General features: G+C 36.6%; 1 protein-coding gene across 1 annotated transcript in view; it reads right to left on the bottom strand.

Annotated features, from left to right (window-relative positions):
* Positions 1–26,144, bottom strand: part of LOC149289955 (cysteine-rich motor neuron 1 protein-like) — a 309,795-nt gene that overhangs the window by 3,452 nt on the left and 280,199 nt on the right. The window contains exons 11-13 of the mRNA XM_089490169.1: positions 23,212–23,421; positions 19,171–19,386; positions 10,572–10,793 (exon numbers count right to left, since the gene is read on the bottom strand). Coding sequence (XP_089346295.1) covers positions 10,572–10,793; positions 19,171–19,386; positions 23,212–23,421 — 648 coding nt within the window. The remainder of the gene's footprint in view (positions 1–10,571; positions 10,794–19,170; positions 19,387–23,211; positions 23,422–26,144) is intronic.

Genomic DNA, 26,144 nt, shown 5'->3' with positions numbered 1-26,144 from the left:
TCCAGCCAGTGCTGGTTTTCGTGATCTATGGAGATAATTCACTGTGAATCCAAGCCCTACAGTAGCGTGACAGTAGGTTTGTGAACTAGCACTACAAGGAATCATCTTAATTGTCTTCTGTGAAAATATGATCCTTATTCTTTACATTGTGGATTAGAAAAATGCAATAAAATTGATGGTTTCCGTGCAAGCACCTGGACGGCAGCCATAAACCATAGCATGCCAACAAGGTAACATAATCTATCCAAATATAGTTTACGAAAAAGCTGCACTATGTGGATTTCTTAGAATACGTGCATATTTCCGATGAATAAGAACATCTTAATTACATCTGACATAAAAAATAATTTGTACAAGCAAAAAATACTGGTACTAAAAAAAATATATATTGAATATATATCTTTCTATAGTATTTGTCTATGGTATATATAATTTCTACTCCTATTATTCATCTATGAGGATAGGGACTTCAAAACTTTTGTAGTGGCAAAATTGTCTCCCACAATACAAAGGGGCTATGTATAAACATGGATTCTGACGACATTTAAGAGTGGTCTTATCACCACAAAACTAATTGAACGTTGCCGCTGACTCTACCATGTTATCAGCTGTTCTCTAAAGGGGTACTAGAGTGAAGTTTGTTCCTAGGCCCGTAGTATATCTATCCATTGTATCTGTATCCTAGATAACGGTGATGGAGGTTAGATGGTGTTACAAGTAAAACTGTATCCAGTCAAATATTTCACCTCCCGGTTCCTATAACTAACAGTCTGGCCTCTAACATTAATTTACTGTAATGTAATTAGCATAATGTAATAACTTATTACATTATACAGACAACCCCTGATGCAACATTCATTCTGACACAGCTACACATTACATTCTACATAAATACTATGTGTGAAAAGAAAAACAATGCCACCAACACCCTTCCAGCATACCTGGGAAGCCTTTCCCCCAGATCATCTGGTCCAATTCTTCTTTGTCCAGGCAAGGGAATGGCGTTTGGCTAAGACCACTCCTTTGACCACTTCTCACATACTGCCTGCTCACTCCTCTCCCATTACCCACTTGCTAAAGGCAGTTACTGGGGCTAGTTCTACCTCTTCATGAAGCCAGAAGAGGGAGAAATCTGGGTAGCTAATTTGAGAAGTTTCCATATGCATATTTGTGAGTTCTAACCATGAAACTGGGGCTACATTGTGCAATATACAACTCTTAATGGAAACGGTACAAGGCTCTAGAAAAAAAGTATTAAAAACGGGTGATCTGAAAGGTTGCTGTAATACAAAGCAGAAAGTTGTATATTAAAGTCAAATTGGTAGCCTGACAACCCATCTACCAGCTAGTTTATAACGTAGATGCTAAGTATGATCAATGAATGCTTTATACAAACATAACCATTTACTATGTAATTTCGAAAACTAACTTTATTAGAGCTTAGACACTTTAATATATACAGATGCAAATTGTGTTTTTTCTCAAGTCTTCTCATCACATATGGAGAAAAACATGTTTGGATCTTGCTGTTACTGCTCTGAAAGTGAGTTTTGAAAATCCATAGATTTATAAACCATGTGAGAAAGGAATAAGGATAATAGGAAATACGGATAAAATTAAATTGATAATGGAAATATAAACCAATAGCTCAAAGCAACAAATACATTCACTAAAAAGCTTAAATTGTGAGTTGCAGGACGCTCGCGAAGCACACAACCCAGATCCTGAAATAGACAGAATGCAAAGTAATCCACACAATAAAATCTATATTGTTGCTTCCTTAGATCTGTTTAGGATTTGTCAGAAACATCTGATAGGTTGCTTTGGTGATTGGCCCACTTTTACCTCTTTGCACCTGGGTTGCTATCTTTATAATCGCTGTTAGCAGCCTGAGTATTACAAGACTTGACAATACCAAAAAAAAATCCCACTTCTATTATTTGAGGTCAGAGGATAGATGATTTAATTTTATAAGATGCTACAACTTTAAAAGGTTCTCAAAAAAACAACAGAGACAAGTTTAATGGCTGTACCTTTTTCTTACAAATAAACAATGAAACATCCCAGGAAAAAGGGAAACATATAGTATAGCTGTTTATTCGTCCTTATTTTTCCAATATGATCCAATAAAAGAACCACTAGGTGGTGCTAGGTTATTAAAAAAATAACCAATTTGTCGTCTCTTCAATTACGTCTGATAAAATCAGCTAGGGGCTGTGGCAACCGCACAAATACCTTTGCTCATCAAATGGTAGCTAATTTATATAATAAGAAACCATTTTGCTGAATTTTCCATTATTATCTATTTTCCCTTTACTGGAACATTTCGCCCTCGCATTTTTATTAAGAATGCTGCTAGTTTTACTCTTTCAACCATTTCCTTAACCCCGCACCTTCCACATCACATATAAAACTAAGAAGTTTATAGTATCCATGGCAGATGACAAATAAAAAAAAAAATATGGCGACCTTGGAATATTCACAGGTTGCTCATCAAACGTATGTAAAACCTTTCCATGAGTTACATTGTTTTAGTCCCTCTCATGAATATATTAAAATGTGTTCTTTTGCTTTTGCTTGGGGCTGATAGTTACGTTTATCGTACTTCTCCTTCATTGCTGCCACCTCATTATAGCTCCCAACTGTCAAAGTCCAAGCATTCAAATGAGTGACAGTTCAGCCAAACACCAATTATCTTCCAGTGGATTAATTCTAAGCTGAATCTCTCAGAAACAATCGCCTCACTGTGGACTTTTATACTTCGAGTATAAAAGAACCAAAATTCTAGTACATAAAATCATCAACTTGATTTTCTCTATTACGTTGACTACATTTGTCATTTGGACTGGAGGGTTAAAATGTCTATCAAATTTAGCAATCAATTTTCACAGCACTGGAAAAGCAAAAAAGTTACCCTTGCTGGATGCAAAATGGTCAAAATCTGGATTGACAGATTTGCCAGTGTCTAACACACTTTGGGATGACTTCTCTTTAGAAAATACACTTTCTTCTGCTTCAACATACTTCCCCTGACACTATCAATAAGAATGTTAGCTGATAGCTCTCCAGCTGTTCGTCAAGCACAGATCCCATAGTTATTTGGAAACCTTTGGTGAGCCAAATCATAGTTCAGTAGATGGTGGAAAGACAACTTGTAAACTGTCCATGGAATATGTAATATTCCTCAGTCAACTCATGAAAATACCAATTATTCTTCTGAAGAACCATTTTTGACACTGGAATTAAAAGTCTTACAAGGAAATATGTATGAAGTGAATTAATCAGTATGGGTTCTGGTGTGAGGTTAAGATATCTGTGATAAAGAGCGGGGTACCGCTTGAAACGCGTCAGATTTGGGGTTTCCTGTGTACTGGATGCACAGGTGTGAACTATGCTTTTTAATCATTAAGTAAAATAAAGCTGGAAGGTTTTTTTTTCTTCAAATGCTGGATCGATCCCTTTGTTTTTTTTGTGTGAGGTTAAGATATACCTAGAGACAGACGTACTCCAACGGAAGCTTGATAAGTTATTATGGGCATGTGCTGGGCTTAAGTCCAATACCCGGCTCAGTCCAGTTTACCATGAAGAATGAATGTGAATAACAGAAGAAAGAATGTGAGCTTGAAGGCTTAAATAACTAAAGCTTGTAGGAAGATTATTATGAAAGTTTACCATAACCATACCTTCCTCATGACTAAGTAATAATAAAAAAAAAGATGTATTTGTGTACGGATACCCAACATAAGTAAAGCATCATACATGCTTATAATAATATTGGAAATGAGAGATGGCACAATAAAAAGGTTTGAGCACTGGCTATGCTATTAAGTAGAGTTTAGTGAAATGTATTACGTTTGAAATTGCCTGGGGTATTTCAATTTAAAATTAAATAATATGCTATAAAAGGGAACTAAATGGCAACCTCCTCAATCTGTTCATCTAATAACGTGAGTGCTTAATAACTGCTGCGTATACATCTCACATTATTATACTGCACTGCAGAAATAGCTGACACAGTGACAAAGACTCTCCAAGGGGCAAGTCCTACCAACTCTAAAGATAACTTCTTAAAACTCGCCATTGATGACAATGTACATTTTTGCCCGAAGCCACTACACACACAGAACAAAATGTGAATCTTCTTTGTAGGTACAAAGGATAAAAACTGAATTAGAAAATCTATAGCCACTCAACATTTCTTTGGAAAGCACAAGAGTTTATTATGTATATTGATTTGCCATTTTGAACCATATTGGACCATCTTCTTCTACCCTGAAGGCAATCTAATACGGAGTTAAATGGTGTATCAATGTAAGTAATTCACTTCATTACTTTCTTCTTTAAAGCAAACGCACAATGAAGTCAGCACAAACACAATAAATTACAATTAAAGTCATGGCTTATCTCCATCTTTGTAGGGTATGAACATAAAAATACACATTCTTGTATATGGACAAGTTGTTCATTATTTAAAGGGACTAGACTGGATAAAGAGTGATTCTTAGGATAGCAAAGTATTCTGTACCCAAGAGAAAATTGGAACCCAAACACTTTGGACTACATACTAATCTGGAAATATGAATGGCACAGTGATATGGAACTGATCTCCAAAAGACTAGGAGAGAAATTCTAGTCCATTGCGTTAATATACTTCAATACGAAGTACAGTAGCACAAGGCATGTCCATGTCAATAATGATATGGGCATTTTAGCCATGGCTAACCCTTACAAGTTAAAGTAGGGGATCATTTATCTTATCATGCTTAGTCTCACAATTATGTTTTAACATGTATTTGTGTGGTCAAAACCTGAAAATCATTATTAAAAATCTGTCATGGTAAATTAATTTGTTTTTTGGATAACATATCCCCATGTTAGTGCTGTAAAATTCTATAATGAGTTATGATGTTATTCCTATTAATTTTTTTCCCGTGGCACGCAAACACGCATAATATATATCGCATTAAGCATTTTGTGGGATGTCATTCGGAATAATTGCTAAACTTGTTTGAAAACTCTTCAATATAATTATTAGCATATGTTTAAAATTATACATGATAAATCTTCAAAGTGATTACTGACACATGTTTCAAATTATACAAGAAAAACCTCATAATTAAGTTATCTGCGTTGCAAAAAAAAGATTAATCATTCATATTTAATAATTTTAATGCTACAATTAACATTTTTAACACTTGATTTATTGACCCATTGAGTATGTGTATTTTCTTACTATATTTTTAAATTTCTCATTCACCCCCACTAACTCTCCTATCTAAACTTATATTAAAATATATGTCTTCTGCTTCTGTCAAAAATGTACATTTAAAATTATACGTGTCGTTTCACCCACATTAATGACTTTGTAGACATAACTGAGCAACAATGGCTGACCTAAGCGCCTGTTAGACAGGTATTGGTAAAATGTTGAATGTCATTCCAGTTATCACAGGCCCATCAGATAAGGCAATTGAAAACATTGGTTCATAGATTGCAAGAGGCTCAGAAATTGAATGAATGGAATCTCTGATCGATAGACACTGTTGTACGCTGATTTAGAGACTATATATACACACAAGCAGTCGAAAGAAACCCAACAGATTTGTTTTGATGACAAGAAAAGCTTTAAGAAATGTCATTAAGGTTGTATTCCTATAAAGACCTAGTGCACATCACTAGTTAAAGTGCTTTGAGGACAGATAAACACATTCTAATCATTTGAGCTTTGTATATAGCTGCAGGATGTCAGGGGGATATAGATAAGACGACTCTTTATCAGGCAACTTGCAGTCTAAAGTTCCTCTTCAAATGAAGGCAATTGAACAATCTAATTAACACAGAAAATGCATGTACAATAATAACTTGCTGAAAACGGGCTGTTTACCGCCAAACACGATTGCCTTTGAGCATACTTTACATAATGCAAGACACGGAAATTGCAGTGGGAAACTCTGTGTTGCCAGCTCTGATACACCATGCAACTGGGTGACACCGGCAGCTGTCGGCAGGATGTCCAGTACGTCCGTGTGGCTTTTACAGATGTTACTACCTGCGACTGTATTTGAGTTGCATTTGTGAGAGTTAAGTTTTAAGAGAGGAGACTCATCTAGAGCCCCTATTAAAACCAGGTGAAATAAAGCATTAACTGCTGAACGTGTATTTGACCAGATTTGTGCCGAGAGCTCTCCCGAGCAGCACAATACTACTGGCCAGTTTGGAGATAATTTCTTACTTGTGCTACAGTCCACCAGGGTGACCTACAAACGGTTTCAACAGTTTCTCATATGCTTTCTAATTCAACAAAATCTCTCAAAGACTTTAGAGTGCCAAGGATCTTCAGAGCTCAAGAGGGTCAATACATACTTGCCCAAGTTATATTCTTCTATTGGTTTTAATGATGTAATTATTTTAATAATATTGCATGTCCGTTAATTAAAATAGTCACATTGAAATCAGCTATAATGCCTAAATGAAAATAACTACCAAGGTGACTTGGGAACAAAGAAATGTTGTAAGCATAGTATTAGGAAATTCTATAGACTTTAAGAACATCTCTGTGAAGGTCACATTTGAATACAGCGAACGCAAAATAACTTTTACTTACTATAGAAACAGAGAATACTTTTACTGAAAGTCCAAGAAAAAAAAGGGTTTAAAGTGCAGGAAACCAGTTTTCTTGTGCACTTTATATAATTTTTTTCCAGCCTAAATGTTAGCTTTTCTGAGACAAATAGTTTTTTTTGTGCAGGCTAATGCAACATAGCCCCTGAACCTCACAAAGGTAAATCAAGCATAATTACAGGATAACTCAATAATAGGTTTTAGGATGAAGATTATATATAATTAGATTGTTTTCAAGACTCAATATTATATTTTTTCTACACCCTACACCTAAAAAACTCTGAATGCTACAACAAAAGAGGAACATATTAAATTAGACGTGACAGCAGAACTTGGAGAATGGGAAAAACAGGGTGGATGTAATAATTGCTGTTTTTGGAATCATCTACGTATTTGTCTTTGGCCCGCATAATGTATAGATCAATTAGGGAAATGCGATACCTATGATTTAGCCATCTGCCTCATAACTTTTATCCAGAAGTCTTGATCACCTGTTCATTTCCACCCCTAGATTCTACATCACAAATATTTTAAAACAAATTAATGAGGCAATTATATAAAATTTGAACACATATATTTAAAAGCACATATAATACACTGCAATGTTAGATATATTTTCTAAAATGATTGCCACCACTTCAGGCTTTAACATGGAATGGCTGCTCTATTTGAATGTGTTATCTTTAAGGGATTACAATATTACTATTAGAATGATAACATTTGTACTGAATAATGAGTTCCTCATCCTGCCATTGTTGAACACAACACAAAATATTTAAATTAATATTAATTAGTTTCTAATCTCAAAATTCAGCTTGGGTTCTCCTACGTGCTACAGCGATTTATAAAAAATAAATCTATGTTTCATTTTCAACTAGATTTAAATGAATTAACACAGTAATGTGTGCCTTCTTAACCTAAAGGAAACATAAAAAAAGAACCTGGTTTGTTTAAAGAAAAAGAGGAATAGGTTGTCATGGGATTCATGGAACAGAAGTCTATTTCCTAGAAGTATTAGTTTGCAGATCTATTTGACTTTCTATGGTTTAGAAAGAAATAAAGATTATGTAGCCCACAGGCAATTGAGAGCAAAAATATACAAAGCAAACATGAACAAAAAGGAAAACGTGCGTGTGAAACGCAAGGGATCGGTAACAAATACTCCAGACAGCGCCTGATTTCATCAACATTAAAGCTTTCATCTTTGGGTTAAAAAAAGCAAGGAATATCTGAGATGTCATAAATATTTCAGGAATACTCAAATAGTACCAGCGTAGTAGGAACTCGTAACTTCTAACTCTGTGACAGTAGTGTTAAAAATAAAGGCCACAGGCTTGTAAGTCATTCCACTAATTGAAATCCTGATTTGAAGCTAAACTCACTAGAAGCTTAGTGATGCAGAGTTCTACTTTAGGTGACAGCTATCGTACATAATTAACATTGACCTCTGTTGGATCCACAAACATGGGAGATGGTGTGAAAACTTACAAAAGCCCATTACTATCTCAGCTTTCTTATGCAAACCTGGCTCAAGCAGCCTAATGAAAAAGTGTATGTCTATAATTTTGCCTGCATACTTTTATGAGTATGATAGCCTGGAATTCACCCCCTCCTTCATAAGGAAGCTTGTACCAGATCAGTGGGTCTAGCGAAAAATATGCAGTAACATGGGTGCAAAGCTGCTCAAAAAATCTGCCCCGTGCAACTGGACATCAATTGCTATACCCAGATCTTTGGTCAATTTAGAGTCTCCACATATGCTTAGAAGAATATATATTGCTTCTTACAGTGTCTTTTACACCAACTATTGAGTTTGGCTAATCTCCCACTCATTGAGTTGCTCCATATTTTTCCAGGCCCTGAATTCACTTCAATGGAGATTTTGCTAAGCAGATAAACTTGTGGAACACTTATATTACCCTTGCTGGTACTAAATTTTCTGATTTGGTCAGGGTCAGTAGTTTGCTCCCTAAGGTGGTCCTCTAAACTTTTTACTGAACACAAAATGCATTCTTAAAAAGTTACCTTCTGTGTGGACTAGTCAGGATAATCGGACCTTTAGCAAATACTTTAGGAACCCTTTACAATTTCTTTAAATCATAAAAAATGAACTGCTTTGTCTACTTGGTCAGGTTATTGCTGTAAAACTTCAATCTCTGAGATTGCTTTCATGTTAAATCCCTCACATCCTATTAACCAAGGATTAGTCCATTTGTTAATGGCATTCTGTATTTGAAAGCCTGTGGCATGTTCTCATGTACCGCTATGAAATGTGTGCACGCTAAGATCCAGTCATTGATTTTTTTATAATCCTATTTTCCAAATACAGACAGTATCAACTAGTAAAATTGGATGTATTCCTCTCATCTGTTATATCGTACCTAAAAGTGACATATAAACAGCATCCTATAATAAAAGGTAATGAACACAAACAATAAGGTCCGGCTGTCCTACAGTACATATTCAGTAGATACCTGAAAAATAATATCACGGAACAATTTTGTCAAGGATAGTCAAAGGGTTATTAATTTTGCAGCCTAAACAAACTATGATTTTGTGCTCTTATTCAATCGCCCATGTTAATTTTTTTATAATGATCGGGCTCGATGCTGTGGCCTATTCAACTGATGTCCTAGGCACTTTAGGTCACCTTTATCTTAAAAAAGGGTTCCACTGTAATATACAACTCCCTAGAAATACTTCTAGCCAACGTTTGCTAACATTCTACTGTAAGTAAATTGATAAATCCCAGAACTTCATGAGACAACATGTATTGGTATGTTGTTAATTTCATTATAAGTTAGTACACCTTCACAAGCTGACCACTTGTATTAATCTTTTCAGTATCAATGTGGTGAGCATTGCTTTGCCACTGAAAGATATAAACCCCCCTCATATTTTTTCCAGACAGGGTCATCATCCCGTTCAATGCATGCAACACCTATTGATTTAAGTTTAGTTCACTGATATATAATGTGCTTAGTCTTGTCGGAATATTACTTTATTGGACAAGAATGAAAAAAGATATAGTTAATTAAAAAAAAGAATGCTCTGAGAACATACCAGTTGTAACTCGTTTGTAAATCCAGTCTGGTATGTGGCATCAGAAATGTAATTTAATGACATGTAAGGAAGCAATCCTTGCTAGTAAAAAAATGTAAACTATTTCTCCAACTGTCTGAAGCTATGATGAAAAAAAAGAATTTAAGATTTCCAAAAATAGGTAAAAATTATTTGTGAGTAAAGTAATGGTTATACAAAATTATGCCTTCCAACTGTGTGGAACAGTCCAGATTTTACAATGTACCCTACTGTCCTGCCAAACTCTATCTCTGTCCTGCTTTTCGGGACAGAGATAGAGCATGGTGGGACAACAGGATTTGGGACAGCAATCCCACAGTCACAATTTCATTCTCCGGTGTCTTGGAATTGTAGCACTGATGGTTAGAGTGACACTCTACTTCCCAAGCTCTGCTCTGTCAGGAGGTTAAAGCTAGTACTAGTGTATGGGACTCAGGCACACTGGTGTATGGGACCTTCATCGGCCTAGAGGCCTTGCTACATGGGACTGGGCCCTCATGTCCAGCTACACATGTCTAGGCCCTTGAGGGCTTTGGGTCTTAATTTACCCCTTTCTAGGGATTGGGCCCCAGTTGCATTGTTGCCCCACTGTGAGCATTAGGGCCTTGTGGCCTTGTTCCTTGGTAGAACACAAGGTGGGACGGGAAAGGAGGACTCTGTCCTTAGGTTTGTACTGGGCCCAAATATTTCTGAAGGTGGTCCTGCACCAAAGCTACTGTAAGTAGGAAAATGCTGTACTAATAACAGATTTACAGCTTAAAAGAAATAGTATGGAATACTGTATATATATATATATATATATATATATATATATACTGTCAGTTTAGCTTGTGATACCAAAGAAAAATGTCTCATCGCTTTGAACTCACCGATGCAATAAGGGCAGCATTGGCCTTTCCGTAGAACTGGCCTTTCGCAGGTTACAGGTGGACAAGATTCAGAGTAACAGCTGATCACCCCGTCCATGCAGACACAGCTTGTACAGACGTTGGGTTTCCATGACTCGGCTGCCAGGAAAATATCTCCTTCTTCATTTTTGCAGTAGCTGGGCATACTTTGGTTGCCTGATGTAGAAGGCTGAAGCGAGTCATCTGGAAGAGTGAATGTAAACATTTAGCAGCAGGAAGTGACAGCTCAGACCACTTAAGCTTGGAACGGCAATGGATATCAGGTAGACAGTGTATTTTTCCCTTTGCACAAGTTAATCCCTAAGAAGTTATAACTTCATCAAAAGCTGGTTTACAAAGTGGAAAATATCTAAATGTTCCATTTAAAAAAAAGTAGTTGAAAAGTGACCTTCTCATCCTGAAACAGAAGGCTCTTAGAAAATGTATTGCTTTGCGGTTATTTCCAAAAGACCTTTCCGTGCAAGCATGCTCTTAAGGCCTTTCAGTAACCTGGCACCACTTGATACATCCAATTACCATTAAGTCACTGTATATATATATACCTAGTCGAAGTCTAACCATAAAACCTATTTTCATCCGGCGGTGTGCATACCACGGCTGTATGTTTCCACAGAACATGTAGAGCTCCTAAGTGGAAAAAAGTTCTGACTGAAGAAGTGGGTCTTTTATGTGATTAAACGTTTTGAGAAAAGTAGAGAACATTTTTTTGAATCCAAACCTTTGTTATTGTTACGATATGTTCCCAGTATTTGCTCTAGCGCAACAAGGATTTTGGTTTCACGTAAACCTTCCTTTATTTTCTTACCCGAGGTTTTTAACAGGCCATCATACAATTAAAAACATGTACATTTACATAATTATAATGGCAAGAAAACAAAGGGACAGAGTCGGATTTCCTACCGAACACGTGCCACGACGCAAAGCAAAAGATGTTTAGAGCAGACATAGATATATCACTTTAAATACAGAACATTGTGCATTTATTTCAATGGCTCGTTCTCTGATGCAGATGACGATGAAGAACAGAATGTTTTCTTCTACACGTCCTTTGTTGCATCTACATATCAGGGAATATGAATACAGAAGACACAAAGCACGTCTCTGCTTTTCATGAAAACATATAGAGTCTGTCAAAAACGTGATGAATGACTGCATTATGTCCTAATTGTAGTGATATATTATGGGGGTTGCAGCACCAGACCTAAGTAACCAGACCTTAACTTAATTCAAAATAAAAGTGCCACACTTAACTTTGAAGAACCAGCTTGGACAGACACTCCAAGGTGAGCTTTTCTACAAGTACCCTGACTTGTGGGAAAGCAAACTGAGCAAGTTACTTAAGGTTCTGAATTTGGATTCCAAGTCTATGAGGAACAGTACTTGCTTAAGTCCATATCTCCCCTTGGCCTAGGGGACCATTACGTAGAATAGAAGAGTAAAGGAAGAAATATAATGGCGTATTTTATTCAGTTATAAATAAAAAAATTGAAGTTCATAACTGTTTTCACATTTTTTTTCCTTTTCCACTATGACTTTGCCTAAAATGACTAAATAATTAAAGTCCCCTAAAAATGGCCAGTATGACTTCTCACCAAAAGACAGCTGTGGATATTATAACTTTAACAAAGCAAACAATTACTTCCGAGTGACATGTAGCTTATTTAGTCAAAAAGTGGCAAAGCTGTTTTAAATCCCAATGATGATTTGGTTAAAAGCACTGCTTTTTTACTGTTATTTACATTTTTCTCGCTACTTGCTGCCAGTTTGGCACATGTCTGTGTTGTGAGACTAATTTTTCAGAGACACTTTTCTGAAACAAACACATTTATGGTTTGAATAATAAAGCCATAAAAATTTGTCAAACTGTTCAGCAGAACAAAAGAATACAATTTTTTAAAAAAATGCTAGGAATGAACAGACAACCGCTTTTACACACTGCTAGATCTCTGCTTGTTAAAAGCGTAAATGAATATATGAATTCATTTCGTTATGTGCCGATGAAACACCGTGTCACACACCCCCACAAAATCTTAGATTCTTATACTCATTAGAAAAGACCTTCAACATATTAGAGTGCGTGCCTTGAGAATTGCGATTCTGAAAGGAGGTTCTGTGCGTTCTATAAAACGTTGTATTATATTGTCTGTTGCGAACATGTGTCAGCTTGCAATTGTGTTTGGCAACAGCATGTAACCTCGGGCTACACATTCAATGCAGGCACAATATTTTAATGGCTCAAACATTTGCAAATACTTTTTTTTATGCTACTGACGAAAAATGTTGTTAGACAAATAAATAGGTTATATAATATATGATATCCCTACAAGGTAAACGTGAAATCAGAAAGCCTAAAGGCTTCTATGTATCATGTCTATAAATTTATCATGGTGTTGGTATCCATAAATTGAATTTAACAATTTGAGTACTATTAGGGCCGTGTGTTTAATCCATAGACGGCCTTTAGAGGGCTGTAGGAAGTAACTTAAGGAGCTGCTAGTTTAAAAGTCCTGAATGGGTGAGACCACAACATGATCAACGTTTCAGACTTTAAAGCCAGAAAAATGGTCAGATTCAATGGGCTGAATAGTTCTTAGCTGCCTTTAAATGCTAGGTTTCTATCTGCCTCAGTTATAACCGAAAACTGAAAAGGAGATTAAAGAGCTAGGATGAAAGAACCAGTTTTGATTTCTCACTACTATAGACAGGTTAACAGACACATGTCATACAAAAGCAAGTTGTCTTTTCACTTAGACAAAACATTATTGAAGCTCTCTAGTACATTAAGCAAATTAACCTAAACAGATGTGTAATTTTATCCTTTTCATCACATCACATAAAAGCTTTACAGAAACCGTTAAGAAGCTTTATTTTTTAATCTTCCACTGCAATAACCAGTGGCTGCTTTTGAGCACATGAGAATTGTGTTCCCAGCAAAAATTATAAATGAGGCAATAATTCTTTCTGGGAAGGGGTTGGGCATTTAACAGTATTAGAAATTATGTTTCTAATTCTCCATTAAGTTAGAAAAAATGGTAAATTCACCAGGGCGGGTGGAATTTATAAGACAAGATATCATGGTAATTTCTGGGAACTTCCCAGGGTAGACCATCCAATGGGTCTCCTTCTTCTGGGGAATGGTTCATGTTGGGGCAGGTGTAGCTGTGTGTGGAGATGGCCATGACCAAATGCGGCTCCCTGCTTGGAGAAAAAAGGAGGTCACTTGGAGACCCATGAAGCAGTGGTTCACCAAGAGCATCTGGGTCAAACCTAGACATGGCCGTAGTCCGAGGGTATAAGTCCAGAGGCTTACATGTTGTGAAGTTATTCGTAATAGTCTTCCAGCAGGTGAGGTAGAGGTTAATATAGTGAAGAAATGTAACCATACACTGGGAAGGCATAAAACTATCCTAAAGATAGGATATGGCAAATGACCAGTCTTTGTTTTATCCTCACCCTAAGTTCCAAAATAATGCCCAGAGAGTGAATACGGTAACAAAACCAAGAATACACAAATCAGTTAAAACATCTGAATCAGTTCAAGCCAGTATAGGTCTTTGATCTAAAGCTGCACTGCAGAATATGTATTAATTTGAGACCTTGCATATTAGCGAGAATAGCTGTGAAATTAGGCATCTTGACATCTCTTCCAATGCATAACATAGTGGCATCCACTGATCCACAAGACAAACTCGATCTTCCAGAGCACTTAATTTGGTTTCAGTTTCTGCGTTTCTGTCTTTAAAGTAAAAATAACCAATTATTTAAAATTCCAAACAATTACTCTTCAGGCAGAAACATGCAGAAATAACAAAGAATTGGCATAAACAACCCAACTGCAAGAAAATGAAATGTTCAGTAACGAGAAAAGGCAGTAATCTCTAGTCATATGACAACGGACACTTTACAGGGGTGAGGTATAAAATGTGTCACTGTGACAGCAGAAGTGAGACTGCAATAAAATGTACGCCCACGCATATGTATGAAATGATTAATGCCAGAACAGAGAACCAGGGCGACAGCTGCACAAACCAGAAGCGTAAATTAAGTATTATTTAGGAATTTTGTTGCCAATTGTGAATAAAAAATCAGAAACTTGTGTTAGACCACTTTATACATATAGCAGGAATTTACTTGAATTGACTTATTGTCAAGGAAAAGGAATAGTTGCCCAAGCGGACCAAGCAGACGCCTGCGTGTGTGGCAAGAGGTGGGGAGAGTCCAGCTCCAGAAGTGAATGAAACTGGCCCCCAAAGTGGCTGTTGGGCCTCTTGAGCACTCAGTACTCAACATCATGAGGTGGCCACATGGAAGCTGCAATGGAAGTCTGGAATTACAGCTCCCTGGGCCTGTCAGGGGAGATCAGATGATCTCCTCAAATAGCCCATTAACTCCACTGCCCACAAAACCGGGACAGTTACCCAAGACAGCAGGACAGTGCCCTACAATGAGGACGTACAAAATCTTATAGTCCTTCACATATGTCAGCCAGAATAATGGTCATTGGCTTGGACATTTATCAAGGTTCTATAGATCAAAGTATTTCAATCTGACCTAAAATGATTGATGATAGAAATGGCACACTGTAACCATCATTTCAGCTTTTGGTACTACTTTAAAATTTGTATTCACACACAAATATGCTTAATTACGTGTTTTTCAAATAGCCAAAGAGAGTCAGCTTTATTTGGTTCAGGGTGAGGGGCCTTCAAGAGCTATGTAGTTATTTCTGGTACTCTGGGATAACGTTCACAGAGTTCTTCCCTCTAAACAAGACAAACCTAGAGGCCTTTTCAATTGATCTTCAGTACCATCCAATGACCTTGCAGTATGTAAAGGTAGGTTATCCAATAGACCTGATATGTACAAAATAAGTATTTTTCACGTAGTGAACTAACAACACATTTCATTAGATATCTCCTCATTGTTCTCATGCACAGTGGTTAAATATATTAAGGACTGTTCATCATTACAGTGGTCAACCAGGACTAATCAAATTGTTATTGAAAGAGAGTCTGTCTGCTAAACATGATCCAATGTAATTTCAGAACATCACATGTTGAGACAAATCACTATTTTATGGTTCACATCCATTTTTTAATTTGTAAGTACAATTTTCAGCACTGAACTATACATTAGGGCTGTCATACTCATAATTAATTATGCATTTGCCTTGCCTTTTTCTGTATTTTAATGAGGACTTTACAAACATTATATGCAGGGATCAATATTGGAATTTCCATAAAGTTTTTGTTTTATCTGCCCATTTATATAGAGATGGCCCATAGATGTGAATCACCTGCATTCTTCACAGATATTGACTAATTTTAGTCATGTGAGTTGGAATCAATCAGGTTTTGACCTCTAAAAACATCAGGCTAGGGGACTTTTAGACTCAATGAAGGGCATGAAATCAACTTCAGGTATGCAATGCCACTGTCTGGCTCTTGACATCTGTCAAGGTGAGAGCAGTGATTTATTGACCCCAGGGAAAACACATTGGTACTGCTCAAACCAAGACGGCGCTTCTTCATATGAAACAATAAATCCTGGTGTTTAGATCTAGATATGTCAATACAAGACTTTGTGACATAACTGTACATTGCTTGGAATAATGTAACTTTTAGAAGCTGGCTTCCATGGCAAAATTCCAGTAGAAGAAAAATATAGTAAAGCATATAAAGAAAACAACAGAATATGTATAAAGTATATATACACACATTATAAAAATGAGAAAATACGTATAAATGTACTGAATCCTTTGAAGAACGCTTAGGAAGTATAACACTAAAATGCTTTGTCTACCAATTGTGTAACATTGTATTGTATACATCTTCAAACTGACCTGTTTAACTGCTAAACTATAATCATATACCGTAATTACATATTTATACAGAAAGACCTTTTGCCTGTTTTGTGACCTAACAAACACACAAGTGATGGGGATATTTGTCATTCTACAGTTAAATGTCTACAAAATCAATTCCCCTTGGTAAACAGGCTTCAAGGAATACAGCATTTTTTTTAATTTTTTTTTTATCTTAAATAAGAAGAGATCATCCATAAAACAGACAAAGGTAGGATAATCTCAAGGCTAGTCCTCGCAATAACATGCTTGGAGGTAACAACCAAAATACCTTTTGGTTGTTACCTTTCTTAAAGTAAAGACGCCTTCATCAGTATGGTAGAACAACTCAACATATCTCCTGTATGGCATTTAGCTGTTGGGGGTAGGGAAAGGGGCAAATTTACATGGCAGATTCTACAGAACCTATTATGCATCTCTATATCTTGTTTATTACCTAAACCCGGTCTAATATATCAAGAGGGACAAATAAAAAACGAAATAAATCCAATATAATTAACCCTATATGCGTTTCACCATAGTTATCCCTAAGGTACCATCAGGGGATTGATTTTTGAAATCCTAAAATACAAGCAAAAATTCCGAACAACTTGTATCATTGCTGCAATAATCTCAAACAGTATTTCTAGTAATTTTTAGATTATGTAAAAAATCTAAATAATAAAAACTTTGTATTTTATATTTCCATGCCTTTGAATTAGCAAGAAACTAGGACTTTATGCCTCGAGAATTATTATAATTCATACATCTGGAAAAGGACCAATCATAACAAAATGTTATATTCTACTGCACGAAGACAATTATTTTTATAGAGCACCGAATCCAGATGTACCTGTTTTATTTGTCTCTTATTCATGCGAGAGTTTTATTTGGGAACTGCATGCGTTATACAAAGGGAATCTACAAATGTAGATGTTAGCAACATTTTATTATTAACTGGTTAAGGCTATTTTTCCTCAGTCTGTTCTAGGCATTATTCTAGAATGTATTATGCCATATCGGAAGGTAATCTAAAGAGGTCAGCAAATTATTTTAATAGGTCAAAATTAATAAGATAAAAAATAAAATAAGTGGTTTTCCTGCACTCTTACATTCCTGCACTCTTTTCTGGTTTACACAGATAGGCGTAGGAACCCCTAAAAATCTGGGGGGGTAGCATTTTACCCATCAGATACCACCTTCTTTCTCCCCATCAGATACCTATTTCCTCACTATCCCCTACCCCACTTTCTCCCCATCTCTTTTTTCGCAAACAAGTACAATAATATATAACTTGAAACACTGGTAAAAATAATGTACGTTTAATATATTAAATATAGGAAAAAAACAGCTAATCTTTGTAACAAAAACATTTTTTTTAAATATTGAAAAATTGGACCCTAAGCTAACATTTCCTTTGGTCGCCCTCCACACTCCCTTGCATGTAATCACTCCATCCGCGCCCACACCAAAAAAAAAGTATTTTCCACACTGACTACAGATTAGAGGAAGACTGTCACTGTAGAGAGTCACTGCAGTCTTCCCTCCTTCCGACCCTACCGTGACACTGAGAGGTCCTCTCCCCATAATCATCCCCAGAGTCCCTTTGTAGGGGACATTCACTAAGCCATAGCTCTCTTTTACTCACTCCCTGTAGTTCAGGTATAGATCAAATAAACAACACATGTAAACAGCACTTGCATGTATAGATCAACTGAGTAAGACATACAAACCCTATATTTGCAGGTATATATAAATTATGTATAGAAACATAGCATAGCAGGTATAGATCAACAGAATAACACACAAACGCAGCTTTGCAGGTATAAATCAACTGGAAATCACATGTAAACTCAGCATTAAAGGTATAGATAAAGCCTAAATTACAGGCATAGATCATTGTCCACATAAAACCTGACCAGCACCCAGATTACACAAACAGATTACTGTCTAGCGTGAGCCAATTGTGTCCCTAAACAGCCCAGCGTGAGCCAAATTTGTCCCTAAACAGCCCAGTGTGAGCCATCTTTGTCCCTAAACAGCCCGCCCTGTGCCATTTCTGGTCCCCAAGGCTCAAACACCTTGCTTGTGCCATCTTTGCCTTTCCCTAAATCACATCCATGATATACATATCCATTAATGCATTCTCACAAATCATTCAAGCAATGAATCCACACATTAATTCATTCTTTCACTCATTCACACAATTCATTCACACATTAATTCATTCTTTCACTCATTCACACAATTCATTCACACATGGATTCATTCATTCTCACTCATTCACACAGTTAATCCACACATTAATTTATTCATTTTCTTACTCATTCACAGAATTTATCCGCACATTAATTCGTTCTCTTACTCATTCACACAATGAATCCACATATTAATTCATTCATTCTCTCTCATTCTTATTAGTTCTGGGTCGCGGTATTAGGTCAGACTTGTATATTATGGTCAAGCCTGAAAAAATATCATCATGGTGGCATAATTAGACACAAAAAACACTCTTACTGCCTGACGTACACTTCTGTTTTTCAAATAATGTTTAGGAACAATATAAGGCAACACAAAATTTTTGATAATATGCAGTCCTACAATGAATAGGAACTCAGTAACTTATAGGCTTTTTAAATTTTATGGAAGTTGTAGTCCAGCAACCACTTAAGAACTGCCTGTCTCCAGGCTAAGAAACTAAGAAGAAGATTTCAGTACCTGGACACTGAGGACAGCATGAATCCTGAGTACGAGTTGGGTTCTGACAAAGAAGTGGTGGGCAGACTTCTGTTTCACACAATACTCGACCACTATGACAAGTACACTGGGTACAAGTGTCAATGTTCCACGTCTCTCCTTCAATAAAATACTCCCCTCCGGGAGCATGGCAAATTGATGGGTCCGTGAACTCTGGCTTTCGTGCAATAGAGTCATCTGTAACAATAGATAAATTACAAATTATATAGCCATAAAAAACCTAAAATAAATAACATTCCTACATTTACTGGGCCAAACATTATACAGTATGTGATTTTTACCACATCCCTCAAAATATGTTCTTGCTTCTCCAACAACATCTACCAGTCAATGGCCATGGTGACCAGCTATATCAAAGGTTGGGTTGTTTCCCTTGGATTTGTCTGATTTAGTTATAGAAAACAGAATTTGACCACAAGGTCAGAACCTCGACCATACCCTCCTGCAGCATGATATACTGTTGTAGAAGGACATGCGATAGATAGATATATAATGCAAGAGAGAATGTATATAGAAGATATATGCTCTAGTGTCCTAACCAAGATTTGACTAATACATTTATATAATATAACAATAAGACCTTTTGTTTTCTCTATCCCTAAGTCTAAGATGAATTGAAGAACTGTAAGATTTACTGTGTGCTAAATTTTAAATTTCTTTGTGCATAAAATGAACGTTCAATTTGACCGGCTAATGCTTCATTATAGTACTGCAGTCTTTTTCATATGTTTCGCATTCTCTTATCTTTGGAGTGTGCTTCTTGGGATGCCTTTAAGTGGATGTTTTTATTTATGTATTATTATTATAATGTGTGGATTACCGCCAATGGTTTTTTCACATTTACTTTGTTGTGATACATTGACATTGTGCATGTATAAAACTATGCAGTATTTATATTTGTATAATTAGTATATAATCATCCTAATAAAATGATTCATCTTTTATACTGTGCAAAACTGGCTACAAGCACTTGGACATTAAAAGGTATGCAGACCTTGCCTTCAAAGACCAAAACAAACACAAGATAGGAGGTCACTGGAGCCTTTGAAATGCAGCTGCTTGTCACATCTGTACTGTCATATGTGTGATTTTACAATGGCAGGTAACCAGATATAATAATTGATCTCACGGCAGAAGAAATTCCAAGGCTGAACTGCATCAGCTCACATGAGACAGAACAGATGCTGGGTCAATAAGCAGCTGAAAATATTAGCATCTCTAAACTTGTAATTGAATGGTGTTTAATCATTTGCCAATACTTCTGTATACATATAATTGAAACCATCTGGAATCTTGCAATTCACAAATAAACAAACTAGGGTTATGTGAATGTTTTCCTTTGGAGTGAAAAATAAAATGATACTGAGCTGATTAATCCATATTTCTGTATTCAATATGTTGATTTGGAAATTCCCTTCACATTCTGTTTTGTTTTTTTTGCAGTTAGGTACAATACATAAAAACAGAATAGAAATTTATATACAGAATAGAAATTTATATTTCTATCTAGCTATCTATCTATCTATCTGAAACTCATGCTCATGCTTATGCTTGTGTGTATGCCAAAGGAAAAGCCATCTTAACCTTGTGCTCTCAGGATCTGCATGATTATTCCACATTCACCATAAAATTTAATTATAAAGCAGACATTCCAAATATTTTTTCATTTCATCGAAGGTATCCAAACAAATCACAAAAAAGTGGCATGTAATGGCTCCAAACAGTAAAATAAAGTTCTGTCCAATGTTTTATTAATTTTATCCTGTTTCCTATATGTAATCATGTTTTTTTTTGTGCAGCCTGTCACGGACAGTTGGACTGGTTAATGCCAAAAGTCAGGAGCCTAACCTTCTGCCGTGCCAGACTGTAGCTACTGTGTGAAATAACCATCAGCATTTGGTTGTGGTGTACAGAACAGCATGGGGCTTTCCCAGCACCAGGGTGGTATAATAAGACAGTATTAATAATAATTAGGTCAAACATTTATGTTGATAGTTATATTATGCAGCCGCAGATGGTCCTCATTTATCATTGTTAGGGTAGGTGTCTGTGAGCACAGCGAGATTACCATTTTTTCCACACGCAATATCCGAGGGTACAGAGACGCTTTACAACGAAAATGTCTACCTAGTAAAAATCAGGGGTTTTAACCATCAGGGTATACAGATGGTGAAGCGTTATCTTCTGCTCGTCCTCTGTTCTTATCATATAAAAGCTACGATGAACAAGAGTAAAGAACTGCTTTGGGGTTCACAAAAAAAGGAGCACATAGTTTTCAGTAACCTTGAGTGCTGAAATTCTTTTGTGCCTACAGTAATCTGTAGGCACTGATTAGTGAGATCTCTTATTTTGCTATCTCCAGTTTTGAAGCGACTTTGGAGGACATTTGTTATGAACAGAACAGGTTTGAAATGGCAAAATGGAATGTAATGCTAAATGGGCTGAAATCCCTTTTGTTATGCTGCTTTTAAGGATTCAGCTAGTCTATCCCCTTGGAGTCAAGCTGCTTGTTGACAAAATTTAACACTAAGACAGGGTGTCCAATGAAATCACATTAATCAGTCCATCATTGTTCTCAGCTTTGCCTTTCTTTTGCTTAAGCCAAACCACATTTCTACAGATTATCAACAAAGATAAAAAGCAGAATACACAAGCCACTTCTTCCTACATGTGTCGGCCATGGATCCAAGGCAATGTAAGCAAGAAAGAAGTGCTAAGATAAACATGCTCTCAGTCTCAAACATTTTAGGTATCAGAAGCCTTAGTATTATTATGTATTCTGAGATTAATAAATCATACATTTCTTATGGGCACATCGGTCACATATCTGAACAAAAGCTGCAAACAAGATAGATAAAGCAAAGGAATCATTCAAGATTAACAGGGATGGTCTTTACAGACAGTCTTGCTGTGACTCTGCTGGTTTCGATATATGACATAAAAATGTGCTTGTCAAGCTAAGGCTGAGTAGCAAGTGCCTCTAGCTATTAACCAGGAACAGTCTGGGGATTAAAATTTAAAGCTATGGGACTATAAACTAAACTCAGCATTCATCATCATACACGCCTTCCTACTCAACACAACAATTGAGGAACAGAATCCTACACAATCATGGCTGACAACATTAAGATGACCTAGTACCTTCTACTTTTCAGCTCTCAGTCTATGAGTAACTAAACATTAGAGTGAGCACAGGGGAAGTATAGAACCTTGCTGTGCATGATAGATGTTCCAAAACGATAAACACATCTCAAGCCCTGCTTTATGTTATATGTAAGGTCCTTTTCAAGAATCCTACACAATCATGGCTGACAACATTAAGATGACCTAGTACCTTCTACTTTTCAGCTCTCAGTCTATGAGTAACTAAACATTAGAGTGAGCACAGGGGAAGTATAGAACCTTGCTGTGCATGATAGATGTTCCAAAACGATAAACACATCTCAAGCCCTGCTTTATGTTTTATGTAAGGTCCTTTTCAACTTTTCCTTACGGTACTTGTCTAATATCGGTCTTGTGGCGGTATTTAGCCTTAGATGGAGTTTGCCATCCGCTTTGGACTGCATTTCCAAACAACCTGACTCCAAGGTGTCCTAACACTGTCCGCGGGCACCTCTTAACGGTTTCACACCCTCTTGAACTCTTTAAGTTATATGTAAACAGGATGAGGAATAAAGCATGTCAAAAAGGATGAAGAACATCTCAACAGTTCAAAATGTCAGATATCTCTCTCATATCACTTGAGCATTTTGTATGATCGAAAAAGATTATAATCAATAATACTGCAGTTAGATCTCCCAAATGATATGCACTCAGTTTTGCTTATTTTAGAACTCTTTGGGAGTGAGTGGATAGTATATACTTGGACAAAGTAAGATGACCTTTATATAAAGGTTGAGCAGGTGTATCATAAAGAACATCGTAATAAATTAATGTTGCAGTAACAATAGTAAACCACTGCAAATAAACTTCTGGATACTATCTGAAAAGTATTATCTTTACCTGGACATGATGGACAGCACTGTCCTGGATGTATAGTGGGACTGGCACAGCCAGGTACCGGGCAAGTGATCAGAGCACACATTTCACGTCCATTGTGACAGTAGCACTCTCGGCACCCATCATGCCAACTTTCCTCATTTTCATGACGTCGACCATCCATGGACAGACATGTGTCTGGTTTGACTGGTGGTAAGGCAGATGCTGGTGCTTCTGGAAAAAGGAGGACAACATGTTTAGATGTCTCTTTTAAAAATAATAAAATATCTATATACTTAAAGAATAAATTATTGAAAAACATAATCTGACCAACAAAAATCTAGCACCAATGAGTTTAATGGCTGAATTTACAAGGCATGGCATCAACAACTGGGCAAGAAAGTTAATCTGCCCCGTTCAATGAGAACACTCCCTGATACAGACATGAGCTATTTATTATACATTGAAGAACATAAATAGTTATGTCTAGGTATAAATCCAATCACCCATCAATGGATTGGGCACTACGAAGTCCCAGAAAAATGACTTAGATGCTCATCCAGTCACATGAAATTTCTATATGTTATTTGTATACATTCTAAGTGCATTTCTCTTGGAAACCATCCAGAGAAATTGTATTCAATGGGCACATGCTGTCGCATATAAGCCTATAAAACAGGATTGCCTATGTCAGGAAAATGCTTGTTTTATATAAAACATTGGGGCTTAACAGTTCCTCTAAAACACTCTGATATAAGGCAAAATAAATAAGTTACTTACAAAAGAGTCGAAGGTAATCAATACACTACAAAGATAATTGCAGCTCTTTTATTTTTATTTTAATTACATCCCTAAGTACTACCATATAGATTTTTCCCATTGATTTATGGCCCTCTTACATCCAAAGCCTATGCTTATTTGTATAATAATAAAACTGTTATTATGTATTTTTATAACTTGTAATTCCTTTTTGGAAGTTTTGAAAAAAAAAAAGTATGTATCTATCGATATAGCCTGGTAAAATAACAGTATCTCCCAACCACCTGCAAATATGGGCTTTTAGAGTCATACCATTTGCCGTTAAAGAGGCTTAAACCACTACCTGAGAAGTGCCAGATGTAAATCATATAGTTGAAAGGACATGGTTTTTATTTGTGTAAGCTACCCCAACTGCACTGTGGGTAACAAAATACGATCAACATGTGTTCTGTGTTAAACATGACCTTTTCCATATTTAGCTCCGAAGAGAGCAATTATTTGCGCTCAGTTCTGATGGAGTATACAGCACATACTACAATAATATGTTTATTTGCACAGCTTTTAAATGAAGGTGCTTGCCATCCTTTCAGTGCAGAAAGAAAAAATATATGAACTCATGTGTGGATTCTCATTAGAAAACTGTTTGGGTGTTGCTATTAGGGGGTTATTTTGTGGCACCCTGAGAAATGTCATCTCACTGTATAAACTAGGATGCTGCTTGGTCAAGACAGCTCATTCTTATAGGGCTGTGTGGTTCTACTGCATAAGCAGGTAAGGCAATCACTTAGAGTTACCTAGTTGCCACATAAATCTGAAGTATGTTATACCTTTACATGAATCAATGTTTATAGAGTAAGATTAAGAATCATGTAAGCTTTTGAGAACACAGGTATTCAGATATAATCTAACACCTGAAGAAGGAATCTCTAAAATCTTGAAAGCTAAGGTAACTACATCTAACTCTATGTTTACTGAGCTACCAAAAGGAATTGCAAACTATCTTGGAATCAGTGGTGGACTTGGGGGTGGTGTCCGCCCTGGGTGTCACTCATCGGGGGGGTGCCACACTGGCACAGACCTCCAGCCAGAGGCGTGACAATTATGGTCGCAGAGGTCTGCACGCAGCATGGAGGAAGAGAGACACACCACTCATGTAGATAGGTGGTGTAAGCAGGGACACAGGCAGGCTATTTGGGGGCACTGACAAGCTGTTTGAGGACAAGTATGACATTGACATGCTGATAGGGGACAAAAATGGCACAAGAAAGCTACTTTTGGTCAAATATAGCACAGACAAACTGTTTGGGGGCAAAGATGGATCAGACAAGCGGTTTGGTGACAAAGATGGCACTGATAAGCTGTTTGGGGGTCAAATGTGGCACTGTGGGACATGCTGCTTGGTGAAGTCAGGGGACCATGGGGCAAATTTTCACAGTGGAGCCTGGGTTTCTAGTTTTGCCCCTGCCTTCAGACAGTTGAGACCAGTCCTACTTGTCCAGGTTCCCCTCTTCTCCCCTGCGTCCCTGTGCATCCTCCCACAAAGCCAATCTCCAAGAAGAGGCTAATTTATTGTAATTTTTTCACTACTTATTTTATTTTGTAGGTGTACCTCCACTGTTTAAAAAGGGAAACTTTTGCACTCTTTATTCACGGTAAATGGTAGAGAGACTATAAAAGAAATCTAACCACCCCTCAACTTCTACAATCCCCAAAGCATCATTTTTTTCTCCTCTCCTGCCTGTTAAGGGTATTAGAGCACTAATTATAATTTTAAACCTTTAATTCAATTATTTGCACTGCCTTATATATATATATATATATATACACAGTAAAGTAGGTTAATAGCCTAGCTGCGATAAAATATTTTATTCTTTTTTGCTTTGCCACTGTCATTTCAGTTAATAAGAATGATCTCCCAACCATTAAGATAATTCATTCCCAGAAAATCAATAACCTAACTAATTCTTTGTAATGGACAATAGCACACAGTAATGAATTGATCCCTTCTTGTGTATAAAAATGCTTATCGTCCATCGTATGGGAGCCGAACATTAATAAAATGTATGCAATTGACTTAAATATCGCCTGAAAAACGTGTCTTGGTGAAAGCAGACAAGACGGTAATTCTATTTGGTATTAACTACGCTGGAGTAGAGCTATAATGTAGGTACAATATAAATGTGCAGAGGGAAGGCTAG

The sequence above is a fragment of the Sceloporus occidentalis genome, unplaced genomic scaffold (genome assembly GCF_023333645.1).
Source record: "Sceloporus occidentalis isolate IW3139 unplaced genomic scaffold, rSceOcc1.0.p SCAF_42, whole genome shotgun sequence".
Classification (NCBI taxonomy): Eukaryota; Metazoa; Chordata; class Lepidosauria; order Squamata; family Phrynosomatidae; genus Sceloporus; species Sceloporus occidentalis.
Note: the sequence above shows the minus strand (reverse complement) of the source record. Positions and strands in the feature narration are given on the sequence as shown.